General features: G+C 40.3%; 3 gene segments (V, D, J or C); all 3 read right to left on the bottom strand.

Annotated features, from left to right (window-relative positions):
• Positions 1-471: 471 nt before the first annotated feature.
• On the bottom strand, positions 472-2,367 carry LOC118938322. The segment is given in 2 exon segments: positions 472-1,168; positions 2,323-2,367. Coding segments are annotated over 2 exon segments (363 nt in total).
• Positions 2,368-10,760: 8,393 nt separating this feature from the next.
• On the bottom strand, positions 10,761-14,658 carry LOC110486750 (the record flags this gene model as incomplete). The annotated part of the segment is given in 6 exon segments: positions 10,761-11,094; positions 11,530-11,681; positions 11,856-12,140; positions 13,384-13,705; positions 13,886-14,215; positions 14,340-14,658. Coding segments are annotated over 6 exon segments (1,417 nt in total), but the record flags the coding sequence as incomplete, so codon positions are not given.
• Positions 14,659-16,292: 1,634 nt separating this feature from the next.
• LOC118938319 lies at positions 16,293-17,455 on the bottom strand. The segment is given in 2 exon segments: positions 16,293-17,161; positions 17,278-17,455. Coding segments are annotated over 2 exon segments (426 nt in total).
• Positions 17,456-17,674: the final 219 nt, after the last annotated feature.

Genomic DNA, 17,674 nt, shown 5'->3' with positions numbered 1-17,674 from the left:
GCTGGACAGTCATAGAGATTGGCTGAGTGAGTTAAAAATAACTCTGTACACCTGAGAAAGAAAATAATGAACAATGTCAAATACACAAAATAGCAACATGTTACACTTAAACTATATCAAGTCTTGTAGTTGTGTTGCAGCCAGTTTTATACTACAGGCAATTTTCTTTGTTTTGTCTTTCCTCCAAAATCCCTAGAGACTCACAGGAGGCAGCTGCCAGCAGCAGCAGAGATGTAGGGAACATTGTGTGTGTTGAAGCTGAACTGGTGGGAGCTGCTCTTCTCTACTCTCCAGGACTTGGTGGGATGAACTAGGACAGACAGATACAGTTTAAGTAGGGAGAGAACCAGGTTTGCATTGACATAAAAGGGGAGGGGATGTATAAGATGGTTAGAAACACTGCAGGACCATCTCCACTATTACTGGACACAACCTTTACATTCTGATAACTCAGAGACCCTCTCTGTTATCTTTTTGAATGGGGGGGGGGGGGTAAATATGAAACACTACATTTACAGCATTATTTCATACTTGTTGTGGATGAAACATATTTAAGACACTACTTTTGTTTTGACAAACTAAACTATTTAGAATCAACAAATTATACTTTTTTCTTGCAATAAAATTAATTATCAGATTCTTCATCAGTACTGGTCTTTATTTTAATCATATGGAGAGAGAGTGCCCCCTGTTGGTGCATCAACAACACTAGCACCATGTATTTAACAGGTGTATCATTGTGTTATTATTTGATACATCATTAGAATTGTTCCTCATGTATCCCCTTGTCATGTGTTTGTACACGTCCTTCCTTTCTCTACCAGATGGTTTTTGTACAGCTATTCTCATTAGTTTAACCATAGTGAGTCTCTAGCACAGTAATACACTGCAGAGTCCTCTGGCTTCAACTGGCTCATGTGCAGATATAAATTACTGCTGTCCTTTGATGCAGTAAATCGGCCCTGTACTACCTGGGCATTGCTCTTGTAACTGTCAGAATAATAGTAAATGATCCATTCAAGTCCTTTTCCAGGTGCTTGGCGGATCCAGTGCATATTAGTGCTGCTTAGAGTGAATCCACTACAGGCACATGTGAGTTTGAGGGATCCTGCAGGAGTCCCCTGGACTGACTGTTCAGCCTGTGTGAGTACGACCTGACAGTGGACACCTGAGGAGGGAGAGGAATGACAGGTCAGATCAATCAAGGAGTCACATCAGTATCACAGCAACACAAGTTACACTGATCAGAATACAATCAGGAACTCACAGGATACAGCTGCCAGCATCAGCAGTAGAGATGCAGGGTACATGGTTTGTGTTGAAGCTGAACTGGTGGGAGCTGCTATTCTCTACTCTCCAGGACTCAGAAGGACGTACTAGGACTCTCAGATACAGAGGTTTTTATATAAGGAGGAGGGAGAGGGAGAGAAAGGAAGAGGGGCTCAGTGAAATTTGCATAAGGAGAGGATATATATTATTAATGGAAATATCAGTAGGGAAACAATATGTAATAACTGTGCAAGCTATAAATACTCTAGTGTGTTCTCCATGTAATAAGACTTATACTGGAGGATAATGTTAGACAGGACTGTGATACAATGAGCTTTACACTCTGCTAATATTTTTTGTATCACAACTCAATAGTGTGAATTGTCCCCAGTCTTTATATTGGTGCATATATTTGTATTTATATCATAACACTTCATTACGTGTCTTGTTGATACTATAGAGCTTAGATCTTCTTGTTCGGTACTGGCCACCTTCATCATGTGAATGATTAAAACATTAAAGTGTTGGATCATGAATGAGTTCATTCAACGTTTGATAGACATCAATTAGAATACCATCAAGTCATTTCAGGAGTATAATTGACAAACATTTCCAGCCCCACCAATGATGGGCTTGTATTCATTTACAAATTTGATGTGGTGAAGCATCTCTGTTGTATTTAATTTAAGGAGTCCTATTATACAATCAAACACTGTACTGCTAGAGCTGCCATAACTAGAAGGGATCTTCAGTGAGTCTACAGTAGAAGTACTACTAATACATGTATGACCAACATACTCCAAAGCTTTGCCTTCAGCTTGTCATATCCAGCGAGGACAGTAAGAATATTAACAAAACTCAGAGAATTTACAGGAGATGCTGAAAGACTCGTTTTATAACCACTGGACCAGAATGGATGAGTTCAATACCACAGCAGACACCTGGAAGGAGAAACACACATCAATACACAGCATTGTCAGTTTTCATCAGAAATGAGAAATTATCAATTCAGAGTTGTAATAAATATAAATTTGTATGAACAGAGAAACTCACAGGATACAGCTGCCAGCAGCAGCAGCAGAGATGCAGGGAACATGGCTTGTGTTGATGCTGAGCTAGTGGGAGCTGCTCTTCGCTCCAGTTCTCATAGAGGCCTCTAAGGACAGACAGACACAGTTTAAGTAGGGAATCAGAGGGAGGGTTTGCATTGACATGGAGAGATGGTGGGAGATACAGTATATAAGAGACACTTCAGGACCTCCACCACTATTACTGATAGTACAGGAAGGCCATAAAGATCATCAAGGACAACAACCACCCGAGCCACTGCCTGTTCAGCCCGCTATCATCCAGAAGGCGAGGTCAGTACAGGTGCATCAAAGCTGGGACCGAGAGACTGAAAAACAGCTTCTATCTCAAGGCCATCAGACTGTTAAACAGCCACCACTAACATTGAGTGGCTGCTGCCAATACACTGACTCAACTCCAGCCACTTCAATAATGGGAATTGATGGGAATTGATGTAAAATATATCACTAGCCACTTTAAACAATGCTACTTAATATAATGTTTACATACCCTACATTATTCATCTCATATGTATACGTATATACTGTACTCTATATCATCTACTGCATCTTTATGTAATACATGTACCACTAGCCACTTTAAACTATGCCACTTTGTTTGCATACTCATCTCATATGTATATACTGTACTCGATACCATCTACTGCATCTTGCCTATGCCTCTCTGTACCATCACTCATTCATATATCTTTATGTACATATTCTTTATCCCTTTACACTTGTGTGTATAAGGTAGTAGTTGTGGAATTGTTAGGTTAGATTACTCGTTGGTTATTACTGCATTGTCGGAACTAGAAGCACAAGCATTTCGCTACTTCTCGCATTAACATCTGCTAACCATGTGTATGTGACAAATACATTTGATTTAATTTGATTTGAATACAACCTTTACAATGTGAAAACTCACAGACCCTCTTTGGATTATATTTGTGATTGTGCCACATACAACTAAATAGCTTAGTCATAAAACTATGCGGGATACATACATCGGCAACAAAAAGTAGATAAGGAAGAATGACAAATGGTCAAAAGAAATTAAGCAGCAGCTACATTCATGTTTTTATTCTAAAATAAAACTTATAGAAGAATGATCCTTATGAACTGAAACATTACATGACACTTCAAAACATTGCAGATCCTCCATCAATTAACTAAAGTATTGAGACATCAGTAAAATGAAGATAATGGGATATCTCTTGGTGTATCAACAACACTATACCAACATATCTAACAGGTGTGTTATCTCTGTGTCACTGTGTGATGATACGGTATCTGAACATTGGCCAGCTAATGTTTGTGCATACACTTGGGCAAGTACATCCTTTCTATTCCAGATGTTTTTTGTACAGCTTCTCCCATTAGTTTTACCACTGTGACTCTCTAGCACAGTAATACACTGCTGTGTCCTCACTCTTCAGACTGTTCATCTGTCAGTACAGCTTACTGCTGGAGTCATCTCTGGAGATAGTGAATCTACCCTGGACTGACTGGGAGGAAGAGATTGGACTACTAGATGTGCCTATATAAGCAACCCACCCCAGTCCTTTCCAAGGAGCCTGTCTGATCTAACCCATCCTATAGCTACTGAATGTGAACCCAGATGCTGTACAGGTCAGTTTGTGTGATTCTCCAGGCTTTTTAACTACTGGTCCAGACTCAGTCAGTGTCTGACCATGAACACCTGCGGAAACAGAAAGCAGAGATGTTGTTGAAGTTGAAACTAAAACCTGATGTCAACTTATTTATTTGATAGACAGTATAAACACCTGTTAGATATACTGTCAGTAAGAATATTCCTGTGGTAGGAAAGATAGTGGTCTGTGTAGTTCTCTAATGGTAATTGAGAGTCTACAGCAAAATCTTCTTTCAACAGAGACATTAATAAAGATGGAGGACTAGAATGTTGTTGCATGAGCTCCTCCTTACTGGGAGGACCAATCACAATCAGCCCCTCCCCCATGACACCTACAAACAAGCAAGATTTCTGGCTCTAACAGACCTGTAACTTATTCTGTAAGAGGCTCCTCTGTCCTCCACTCGTTACCTGTATTAATGGCACCTCTTTAACTTGTTATCAGTATAAAAGACACCTGTTCAAAACCTCAAACAGTCACACTCCAAATTCCACTATGGCCAAGACCAAAGAACTGTCAATGGACACCAGAAACAAAATTGTATACCTGCACCAGGCTGTGAAGACTGAATCTGCAATAGGTAAGCAGCTTGGTTTGAAGAAATCAACTGTGGGAGCAATTATTAGGAAATGGAAGACATACAAGACCACTGATAATCTCCCTCGATCTCGGGCTCCACGCAAGATCTCACCCCGTGGGGTCAAAATGATCACAAGAACGGTGAGCAAAAATCCCAGAACCACACGTGGGGGACCTAGTGAATGACCTGCAGAGAGCTGGGACCAAAGTAACAAAGCCTACCATCAGTAACACACTACGCCACCAGGGACTCAAATCCTGCAGTGCCAGACGTGTCCCCCTGCTTAAGCCAGTACGTGTCCAGGCCCGTCTGAAGTTTGCTAGAGAGCATTTGGATGATCCAGAAGAAGATTGGGAGAATGTCATATGGTCAGATGAAACCAAAATAGAACCTTTTGGTAAAAACTCAACTCGTCGTGTTTGGAGGACAAAGAATGCTGAGTTGCATCCAAAGAACACCATACCTACTGTGAAGCATGGGGGTGGAAACACCATGCTTTGGGGCTGTTTTTCTGCAAAGGGACCAGGACGACTGATCCGTGTAAAGGAAAGAATGAATGGGGCCATGTATCGTGAGATTTTGAGTGAAAACCTCCTTCCATCAGCAAGGGCATTGAAGATGAAACGTGGCTGGGTTTTTTCAGCATGACAATGATCCCAAACATACCGCCCAGGCAACGAAGGAGTGGCTTCGTAAGAAACATTTCAAGGTCCTGGAGTGGCCTAGCCAATCTCCAGATCTCAACCCCATAGAAAATCTTTGGAGGGAGTTGAAAGTCCGTGTTGCCCAGCAACAGCCCCAAAACATCACTGCTCTAGAGGAGATCTGCATGGAGGAATGGGCCAAAATACCAGCAACAGTGTGTGAAAACTTTGAAGACTTACAGAAAACGTTTGACCTTAATCCACCTGGCGTGTCAGACTTCAAAAAAGCTTTACAGTGAATGCAAACCAAGCGTTTATATGAGGACATCTCTCTCAGCCGAAAAAACATTACAAACAGCTAGCAGCAAAGTAGGTTGGTCACGAAAGTAAGAAAATAAATAAAATTAATCGCTTACCTTTGATCTTTGGATGTTTGCACTCCCGAGACTCCCAGTTACACAATAAATGTTTTGGGTTTTTTGTTCGATAAAGATTATTTTTATATCCAAAAACCTCCATTTGGTTGGCGCATTTTGTTGAGTAATCCACAGACTCGTGCAGGTCACGACGGGCAGATGTAAATTCCAAATAGTATCCGTAAAGATCGTAGAAACATTTCAAACGTTTTTTATAATCAATCCTCAGGTTGTTTTTACAATAAATAATCGATAATATTTCAACCGGACGGTAGCGTTTTCAATAGAAGAGAGAGAGAAAAGATCTCGCTCCAGTGGCTCACGCATGCACAAGTCTGGGGACACCCAACTATCCACTAACGTGATGTGATCATTCTCGCTCATTTTTCAGAATAAAAGCCTGAAACTGTCTAAAGACTGTTCACACCTTGTGGAAGACTTAGGGAAAGGAATCTGGTTGATATCCCTTTAAATGGAGGGTTAGCATACAATGGAACAGAGGTTTCAAAATAACAGCACTTCCTGGTTGGATTTTCCTCAGGTTTTCGCCTGCAATATCAGTTCTGTTATACTCAGACAATATTTTGACAGTTTTGGAAACTATAGTGTGTTTTCTATCCTAATCTAATTATATGCATATTCTAGCTTCTGGGCCTGAGAAATAGGCAGTTTCGTTTGGGCATGTTTTTCATCCAAACATCAAAATACTGCCCCTAGTCTCAATAAGTTTTAATTGATCAGCAACTGTCACAAAACCAATACATGGCTAAACGACACTCAATTACTTTTCAAATCATAATTTGACATTTTCTCCCACATCTGCAATACATCACTGTTGTGTGTTTTTACATGTGTTACTGCACTTTCACAATGATACATCGGCCCTTTTTAGGGTTAATCAAGATGCTATATCAGGGAAATGTCTTTATCAGAGTGCAGGTGCATCCTGGGTAGAAGTCAAGCTTGGGTAGCTTTGAATTACTCCACCCAACACTCATTTTGATACACACCTGATAAAAACACATTTTTAACTCTCTCCCCTATAAATAATTACAATCAAGACATATTAATGCATTTAGGTGGAGGTGCCCAGGACAGATATGAGAAACCACATGTTGTTGTTTTTTGTCGCACTGCTTTGCTTTATCTTGGCCAGGTCACAGTTGCAAAAGAGAAATGGATCTCAACTCACCTACCTGGTTAAATAAAGGTGAAATAAAAATAACTAAATAAATATGGACATTTGTTATTTTAGTTAAGGACTCATTGTTCAATGCAATTCTTGAAAAGTGAGTTATATGTATTACAAACACAAACCATGAATATGGTCTGTCAATAACATTGTGTGTGATGAGTAGCAGTGAATGACTGAAAATATTCAATAATAAAATGAATACAGTTGTTGACAACGGCTTCTAATATAAATGAAGTTGTGATTCAATTGTCTCATTATTTGAACCATCTCCCCATTTATTCAAACCAAATGCAAATTGTGTTCACATGGTTGAAACATTGTATGGTTACCAGCCACCAGGTGATTTATGTAAAAGGCCGTTTGTCCTCAGCTGAAACAATGTAGTGAGAATTAGATCATGAAAGTGTATAGGAACAGTCCCAACAGTTCCTGGGCTACTTAACTACTTTAACTGTCTATCTGAATCATCAGAGATGCTAAACTGGGACCCTGAAACACCCAGGTGACAGACTGGAGTTCACCAAGCGTGGTGCCACACAGCTGTGAGGGTCACAAAGGGGAAGAGAGATGGATGGGGTGTGTGAGAAACAGACAACATTGTGAAAAGGAGAGCAGGGCCTGCGTGGAACAGAGTGGATTATCAAACATAAGCCCTTAGACTGTGGAACGGATGCATTAGTAGTTACTTTTCATACAGTTTGACCAAAATGGAGACTCTTGTCTCCCTCACTAACTTCAAGCACCAGCTGTCAGTGTTGCTCACAGATCATTGCACCTGTAAATAGCCCATCTGTAAATATCCCATCCAACTACCTCATCCCCATACTGTATTTATTTATTTTTTTATTTTTTTCCTTTGCACCCCTGTATCTCTACTTGCGCATTCAGCTTCTGCACATGTATCACTCCAGTGTTTAATTGCTATATTGTAATTACCTCGCCACTATGGCCCATTTTATTGCCTCATATTACCTCATTTGCACACACTGTATATATACTTTTTCTATTGTATTATTGACTGTTTGTTTATTCCATGTGTAACTCTGTTGTATGTGTCGCACTGCTTTGCTTTATCTTGGCCAGGTCGCAGTTGTAAATGAGAACTTGTTCTCAACTAGCTTACCTGGTTAAATAAAGGTGAAATAGAAAATAAAATATGTTTTTTTTTTTTTATGATGGAAAATATGGTGTTTCTCTGTGACTTAAAGCATAATAATTATGACACAAGTAACTATAAATGTGTTTGTTCCATACTCTAAGTATGTACAATTAAATAGTTAGTTGATATTGATATGTTAATTAAATTTGGTCAGAATCTGTGACGCTTTGGCTACTTCTACATTTTACCTCTTTAAAATGACTAAAGTTTCAATATCTCAGGCCCAGAAGATCAGATTCTGGCCAGATTAGGTAAAGTTCTCATGGTTCAGCATGATCCTTGGTGGTGCTACAGACCACAATTGTAGCTGAAAACATCTGCATTTTTGTCCTTTCTGTATATTTGCATGTCTTAAAGCATAATAACTGTTTGAAAAGTAACTATTAGTACATCCATTCCAGAGTCTAAGTGTTGGTTTGAGAATTAAAAAAAAAAAATTTGTAGCTCCCAATGTTGGTGGACGTGCAGGAGCTAGAAACATCAATGGTGTTTCTAGTTCCCAATGTTGGTGGATGTGCAGGAGTCTGCTGTTTCTATGGTGTTTCTAGCTCACACAGTGTTGGTGTACGTGCAGGAGTCTGATGTTCTAATCCAGGAGGAGATTTTTGGTCCCATCCTGCCCCTCCTAACCATAGTCTCTGGAGGAGGGCAAAGAATATCAATCAGCACGAAAAAACCCACCAAAACAGGTTGAAATTTCAAGAAACCTTTTCAAACAGCTCTTACACTAAAAGTGCATTATCATCATGTTCACAATCTCACAGTATTCCTCTAACCTCGTAGTCTGGAAATATATATAAAACACAGAAAAATCATGCTTTTGACTGCACTGGGTCTTTAAATACTTTTTAAATACTTATGCTTATTAGCCTCTTATTGACAGTTCTTCATTAACAAATAATTTCTTCTAAATAACAACCAGGTGAATTCATATGACTTGATATCTGAATTTAGCAGTAACATACAAAGTAATAACAGGTTTTTACAGTTTTCTTACCTGGTCATTGCAGTCTTATTTACCTGTAGTTTCCTATTGACGTTACCCTGTTATTTCAGCACTGTAAACTGAAGTGCTACCAGCCTTTAATCCAGGGAATCACCACCCATCAACAAGGCATGTTGAGATGGGGGTGCAGCCCAATATCCTAGATTGGATTCCTCTCCTTGTCTCCTTCCCTTAACCTGTACAAATCTGAGCACACGGGATATGTGGAAACAATATGGTGGAAACTTATTTCTGAAGGTTCATCTCTGTGCATTTCACATCTGTGGAGAGGAAGGAAGGAGAAAAGGAGTGGAAGCCACTTCAGTCTATTGGGACACATCCTGGCAGGGATTACATCTCCCTCTACTGATCCATACAGAGTTAAAGATCCAGTACACAAACCACTAACCAGCGCACTGAAATAAACAATACACTGTGGCAGAGTAGCGCAGCATCTGGCTAGAGGATAGTTATGATGATGATGGTGGAGCTGACAACAGTGTTGATGTTGATTTAGTTATGTTGGTGATCACGGTGGTGACAAAGGACCTGCTGATGATAAAATGGTGACTATGCGGCTAAACGGCTGTCATTTGTCTGTGCCCTATTGAGTGAGGATGTTCACTGGTTATTTCTCCATGGTTGGTGATGGAGACTGGGGAGAGGGTCAGATGGAGAAAGAGGTGGTCAGACAGGGAGATGCTGCTAGATGGACAGCCTGCTGGGCATTGTGCCCTCCTCTCCCCTGTCGTCAGTGCCCCTTGGCACGTCGGTTGTCAAAATGCTATGACTCCGTCCCGGCAACAGTGTCACAGCGTTGGTCTTCAGCCTCGGCGGTCTGAGCCAATCAGAGCACTGACGATGCCAGATTACACAAGAGCCAGCCAATTGGGAAGCTGGGTGAACTCAGTCTCTTCCCTCTCACGTGAATTCCTTCGAACCCTCCAGATATACACACACACACAGATATTCACGCTCACACTTTCATTTTTTCTTGCAGACATATGCACACATTGTGAGAATGCAACGGTCTCTTCCTCTGTATTCATGGGGACCTTCCCTAAATGCAGCCAGATAATATTTTCAGTTTTCTGAACTGTGAGCATCTGCATACAGACCAGTGACCACTGCGACACATGATTGGCCTTTCACATGGGAAACGTACCAGCCCACAGTCAGATGCACCACAGTCTTGTGGCGTCCACTAGTGGACAACAATGGTGTTACAGTGATGAAACGAGGTGCATGACAGCAAATGGGTGGGTTTGCTGTGGGTAGAAAATCCTAATAAATTATATTTAATTGACACAAGCTGTCTCCAATCAATTAATGTCTGGTTGTGCGTGTGGTTTGGTGGCAGTATCGCCTAAGCCAGTGGAGGCTGATCTACAAATACTATTCCCTGCCAAATAATAGGCTTTGTGTGATTAAGATTCAAAGATCTACGCCTCCCCTGGCTTCAACAAATCCCCCCCATCAAACAAATAAAACAAGACTTTCATTGATTGATTGATTGATTGGAGAAAGCTTGTGTCAATTTAATTAAATTTCCTAGGTTTTCTAGCAGCAGCAAACGTAGCTTATCATGCTGGAAATATCAGTAGAAATTGCCAGAAAAACAACAACCAAAAAGCATGGTCCTACTTATATGCTTTTTAATGTTGTTGTCTATATGTATTTATGTCAAATCACATATGCAACCATATTTATATTCTTACTAAAGGTATATAAAACGATTTAAAAACGATTAACTACATATAACACACAAGAGGGAGAAGTATGTAGTTTGAAATCATTTTTTATTACCAGAAGATAATTCAGCAATAACTACTATGGTGTGCTTTATTTAGTAGTGGTTAAATAAAATCTATCATCTCTGCTCAAATTCTATAACGCATTAACAAGAGATGAGAGCAAGTAAGCGCAGCACCACATTGTCTGTTTTTGTGGGGAATAAAAACAAGAACACTTCCCTGTAATCAAACCAGCTACAGTAAACTGTAAGAAATTAAATCTATGTAATGTTCTAAAGAAACGTGTTGTGATTTTATAAATAAAGGTCTCATTTCCAGTTGAACTCCTAGGGATCCATCATATGGAAGTGTCCTGAAGTCATCATTTTGTCTGAAAAAATAAAGAAAAAGGAAGTAAGTTTAAGTTGATGTGAAAACCTTGGAATGTTTGTTTTACATTCAAAATGCTGAACAGGATGTGAGAACACCAAGTGTAGCTGTGGCTTAGCCAGCAATACAATGAGAGTAAGTGTCAAAATGAGATTGCAGTGACAGATACATAATGCAAAGAAACAAACATATAGCCTTTGGGGAGACCAATTTGAATAATATTGAACATGTAGATAATCTGAATCCCCTCTGTGTGGGATGACATTTGATGTCTGAAACTCAACAGGTGCTTCAACAGGTAATTAAAGTAGTGAAGACACACTGGGATAAAATAATGCATTCTTCTTCTTAAAAAAAGGCAAACCGCACAAATATATATTTGCACTTCAAAGCCAGGCAGTGAAAACCTGTGAGGTGGTTATATCCTCCCTCTCACCTTGACCAGAGTGACTGTGAAGCTGTAGAGGAGGGAGATGAGGAAGAGGACCAGAAAGATGCAGGCCATGTTCCAGTTCTCCTCTGCAGTGTCCGCCAGGATTGGATCAGACCTGTTCTCGTCAAAGAACACACCCTCCAGCTCAAGGAGCTCTACTCAAAATGAAAAAGAGGAGATTTTCAGTGAGAAAGAGTTGCAGAAACAGGCTAGCCTGGAATCCATACTGAAATGCTCTGTAACAATGGTGAAACAGAGCATATGAGGCTAGAAACAGGCTAGCACCAGGAAAATGTTCTTGCATCAGAATTGAGTGAACAGAGAGACACCTGGTTTGGATATGTTCAGGGCCAGAGTCTGGGTGGTGTGGGTCACCCTGCAGGTGTAAACAGCCCCCGGTGTCCAATCCTGGTGTGCCAAGCTCAGATGACTCCTGATGCCGAACTTTCCTCCTGGTGCCCTGTAGGGGGTGCTAGTGTTGTTCCACAGCTCTGTGACGTTGTCCAGCAGCCAGGTGTTGTTGATGTCTGAAGGGCTGAAGCCAAGTACCAGGCAGACGAGCTCACTGGGACCCTGGAACAGGGTGGCTGTTGGTGCGGAGGGCGTCACTGAGCCTGGAGAGAGAGAGAAAGTGAGAGTCGGGGAAGATAGACTGGAGTGGATGAGACTGGGCAGAGGGGGCTGCATGACAGAGTCTGGGAGAGAAAATGGGTGGATGGAAAGGGGGTAATCACGTGCGATAACATCAACAAAACTGTGTACGTGAACAATAAACTTTTATTTGTTTCTATATGTATGAGTGATGATGACTGAATAAAGGATGTACATACTTTGAGGCCTGGTGCTGAAACTCCATGTACCCTAAAATGCTATACATTCTTGGGGCATTGTTTGCATCTTACTGACTTGTATAATTCATAGAGTCTCGCTGCAGTCTGCAGCCATAAACTATGATGTTGTAGCTACAGTATATCTACTTTTTCAAAACCCTTTTCGACTGCAAATCCAGAATCCGCTCCTTGACAGCTAGCAACACAGATTATTATTGGTGGTGGTGGTGTTGTATCATTGACACTAGGGTTTGCATTTGCATCGGTTCTGTCCTGTCTAGACGGTACGTTCAGACTCACGCGGCACTTGACCGCAAGTGACTTTGGCACCAAAACTTCAGAACCTTGGAGTTGAGAACTTGCTAAGAAGAAAGGATATAATCAGTACGTCCTTTTAACTACTCAAATCAAATAGCTACATTTTTACATGTTTTCACTTATAATGAATTGGCTAAATGTGGAAATATCTACTTGTATTGTTTTGCTTCTTAGAAAAATTTGCAAGTGAATGCACTAGATAGCATAACAATATAGCTTAGCTAGCTGAGTTAGCCAGCTAGATAAACATTAACCAGCGAGCCAATTAGATTTTAGTTAGCAAATCCAACAGAACTGATCATTTGACTAATTTAGCAATATATTGAGTAAATGTTATTCTGAGGTGTTTATAGAAATTGTACTAATGAAAATGGTCTGAGGTCAATTCTAAATTCAACTCAAAGAGTGGTCTGCTGACCTAGCCTACATTTCTGTCATGATGACATTTCTTTTACACAATGAGGGGTTTGGAGGGTTGAATAGCCTATCCGTAGACCTACTATAGGGCATGAAAGACAGAGTTGGGATGGGCATTGTGCACTACAAATCATTTTTATTGGGAGACACACTAACCACATATCTCTGGTATTGTTCTCATCTAAACTCTTCAAGTCATTAGACAACATTATCAACCAACAGTTTTACTATTCATCAGTACATGTTATTACAATCTAATTCATGTTACTGTTCAAATCAACAGTCCACTCACCAAATACATTCTCTATTGTGCTGGGGATAGGTCTCTCGGGACGACTCATGTCTGACAGCACAGGAGTAATTGTAGTTCTGATTCCACTCTGACCTGGGCACGATGAGTCTACTGTTCATGGAGTAGGTTCTGCTCCCTGCATAAAGAACTGAAGGGCTACTGGAGTAGCGAGATAAAGGTAGTCGAATGCCAGCCTTCTCCCAATTCACTATTACATCAGAGGGGAAGAACCCAGACACTAAGCAAAGCAGTGTGGCATCATTTGACCCCCATAGATCAGAATCTGGTGGTCTCACTATCTTTAGTGAGGGTGGCTTGGGATCTGGAGGGACAAAGCAAATGAACAGGAAACGGATTAGTTATTGGATTTTGGGCCTATTCAGTCAAATGTAACAGAAACATTTAGTTTATTAATATGACAGATAGGCACAAAGATGTATGTATGTAATCAAAAACCTGCATTCTGGGTTATGTGTACCAAATGAGTGTTGAATTTGTCCACCTCTGCATTTGGTGATATGCTCCTCCTGGGCTTGGCTGGAGCAGCGCTGCTTCACCTCACAAGACACACGTTTGTGTGCATGCCAGTCCCTCGCAGACACGTTAAACATGATCTGCTCAGTCTGTGTCCCATTTGAATGATCCTTGGGGGTCGTTGTGACCCCACCTTGAGAAGCCACAACCCCATCGACCTTCCAGCTGACAGAAAAGTCCCCAAGGCTGAGACCCACCAGCAGACAGGTGACAGGCACCGGAACGGTGTCTGTCCTCAGCTCTTGAAGAGTGGGTTCCTGTAAGTAAACCCCCACTTTCTGAGATGATATTGGAGTCACTGAGAGGAAGGGGAATTGAGTGTCTTAAGCCACGTTCAGATAAAGAATTCCTACATTACTAAAGGATGGTTAGGCCTATAATCACTGCTCCAGGACAGTATATGTCATAATAGCAAAAACTACCTGCACATATATTGATGCTCTTCCTGACTTTCTGAAGATACTTGTCAATGACCTCACAGGTGAAGACCATACCCTGGTTCCACTCCTGCTGTGTTACTGTGATATGACTGGGTACTGACACATGTCCGTCTTCCCCCATCCTTCTCTTATAGGCTGCTGCAGACCTCTGTTCACACCCAGAGAACCACTTGATCTGAGGGTTGAAGCCTCACCCAGAACACATGAGTTTCTGGGTCCCTGAGCCTGACGGCTCCTCACTGGGGACTAGAAGGTGCTCCAAGGATGGTTCACCTGGAAACAACACAAACACTTTCCCATTTTAGACATGAAGTGGTAAATTAAGATTATGCAACCAACAATAGAAACCTAATTTCATGTTGTTAGGCCAAATACCATTAAATTGTTTTTTTTTGTTCGAGAGTTGGTGAATAAGGCGCTGGAGAATGCGGTAACTCAGCAGATGGTGAGGTTTGGACCAATTCCAGATTCCGACCAATGGGATGAATGCTACATGCCTCCGATCATTCGATCCTGATGACCTACAATTAGATAAAACTTTTTAGTTCTGAAGTGTGATGGTTGTAGTGAAAATCATAAAAAGTGAAGAGCTATTGTAATGGGGGGAGACATTGGCTCTTGGTACACAGAATATATTTGCATCTCCATGGGGTTAGCCTGTTATGGCTGCAATCCCGATACCGGGATCGATATGACAACTACCAGTGAAAATAGAGGGCGCCAAATTCAAACCACAGAAATCTCATAATTACAATTCCTAAAACAAACATGTGTTTTATATAATTTTAAAGCTATTCTCGTTGCTAATCCCACCAAAATGTCCGATTTCAAATAGGCTTTTCAGCAAAAGCACTACAAACGATTCTGTTAGGTCTCCACCAAACCACAATAAGCACAGCCATTTTCCAGCAAAATATAGCATTCACAAAAACCAGAAATAAAGATAAAATGAATTACTGACCTTGAATTGTCTTCATCAGATGACACTCATACTACATCATGTTACACAATACATGCATGTTTTGTTTGATAAAGTTCATATTTATATCAAAAAATCTGAGTTTACATTGGCGCGTTAGATTCACTAGTTCCAAAAATTTTGATTTTGCATAGCCACATCATTCAACAGAAATACTCATCATAAATGTAGATGATAAGACAAGTTATATACATGGAATTATAGATATACCTCTCCTTGATGCAACTGCTGTGTCAGATTTCAAAAAAACTTTACGGAAAAAGAAACGCATGCAATAATCTGAGACTGCGCTCAAAAGTAAAAACACCACAGCCGCAAAGATGGCGTCAACATAAACAAGAAATTACATGATAAATATTCCCTTACCTTTGATGATCTACATCAGAAAGCACTCCAGGAATCCCAGGTCCACAATAAATGTTTGTTTTGTTCGAAAATGTCCGTTATTTATGTCCAAATACCTTCTTTTGTTAGCGCGTTTGGTATACATATCCAAACGCTAATTCTGGTCAGCGTTATATCGGACAAACTTTAAAAAGTGATATTACCGGTCGAAGAAACATTTCAAACTAAGTACAGAATCAATCATTATTTTAACATATAGCTTCAATAAAGTTCCAACCGGAGTATTCCTTCTTGTCTTCGTGAGCAATGAAACTCAAGTAACTACCATGAGGAAAAAGCACGATCACAAAATGGCTGCTTGATGGACATCTGATATATTCTGCTCTCATTCACTCCCACAACAACATAGAAGCCTCATTATAATTTCTATTGATGTTTGACATCTAGTGGAACCCCTAGACAGTGCAACATCATTCATACCTCAAGGGGATTTCATTGGGGACAAGCTCAGATTTCTGACTTCCTAATTTGAATATGAGTACTGTTATACTCACAGACATCATTCAAACAGTTTTATAAATGTCAGAGTGTTTTCTATCTAATACTAATAATAATATGCAAATATTAGCAACAATGACTGAGGAGCAGGCCGTTTGATATGGGCACCTTTCATCCAAGCTACTCAATACTGCCCCTGCAGCCATAAAAAGTTGAACTTGTTTCATCTAAACTTGTTCCATCTATACTTGTTCCATCTAAGCTTGTTTCATCTAAACTTGTTTCATCTAAACTTGTTTCATCTATACTTTAACGTTATTGACCTTCATGGTTCTGTATTACATATTGTACTAATCCTGTTTGCTGAAATTTGACATTTGGTTTCATTCAAATAGACATTACGAGGTAAATGGTTTTAGCTGCTAGAGATTATAATTGAATGGCTGTAAAGATATTTATGTTTTTATCTTACAAAATGACAGGTATGTTTTATGCTTTTCAAATAATAATGGTTATAATTTAGAGTAGTATGTGTCTACTCTCTCCTAGTGTTGGTCGGGCCATGGGATTTATGTTGACAGAGACTGGAGCTCAGAAATATTTCACAGAATCTCACAGTAAGAGAAGTGCTTGCTTAATAAGTTTTTGTACAGCGCTGCAGCCTCCTGTGTCACTGTGTCTCTGGCACAATAATAAACAGCAGAGTCTTCAGTCTTCAAGCTGTTCATCTGGAGATACACCTGCTGCTTGCTGTTGTCTCTGGAGATGGTGAACTGACCCTGAACAGACTGGGAGTAGTAAGTGCTACCACCATCACTGCTGGTAATAGCTGAAACCCACTCCAGTCCTTTCCCAGGAGCCTGTCTGATCCAAGCATTCCAATTGTTGCCACCAAACCCAGAATATGTACAGGTCAGTTTGTGGGATTCTCCAGGCTTTTTAACCACTGATTCAGACTCCGTCAGTGTCTGACCCTGAACACCTTTGGAAATTAAATTACAAATAATCGGTTAATCTTTCTAGCAGTTCATAAAAATAAAAACACACATGAAAATGATGGTACATTCATTTTAGTTGACAAATAATATTGTCACTTACTTTTTACAGACACCACCATGAGTACTAAAGTCCAGGCAGTCCTCATTGTTCAGTATTTGTTAGTACAGGACTTGTAATGTTATAATGTCAGTCCAAGCTGCCTATAATGAGAAGACCAGAGTTGAGTCTCTGATTATAAAGGGATGAAGGGGAGGGATACTTTGCATAGACCGCCCTCTAGAGGCTTAAATAGAGACTGAGAGGGAGAGATCTTCTGCTCTATTCCTTGATTCTCTCTCCTCCCTGTCCTTTATTCTGCTCTCTGTAGTTCATATTTCCATATGGGATGTTCACACTAGATATGTTTAGTATTTTATGCAATGCTGAACAGCACAAAAACAAGAATATTTCCTTATGTGGGACAATACCATTAGTATTGACTTGGATTTATCTCTTA

This window comes from Oncorhynchus mykiss, chromosome 13, assembly GCF_013265735.2.
Source record: "Oncorhynchus mykiss isolate Arlee chromosome 13, USDA_OmykA_1.1, whole genome shotgun sequence".
Lineage (NCBI taxonomy): Eukaryota > Metazoa > Chordata > Actinopteri > Salmoniformes > Salmonidae > Oncorhynchus > Oncorhynchus mykiss.
This window is presented reverse-complemented; position numbering and strand designations above follow the sequence as displayed.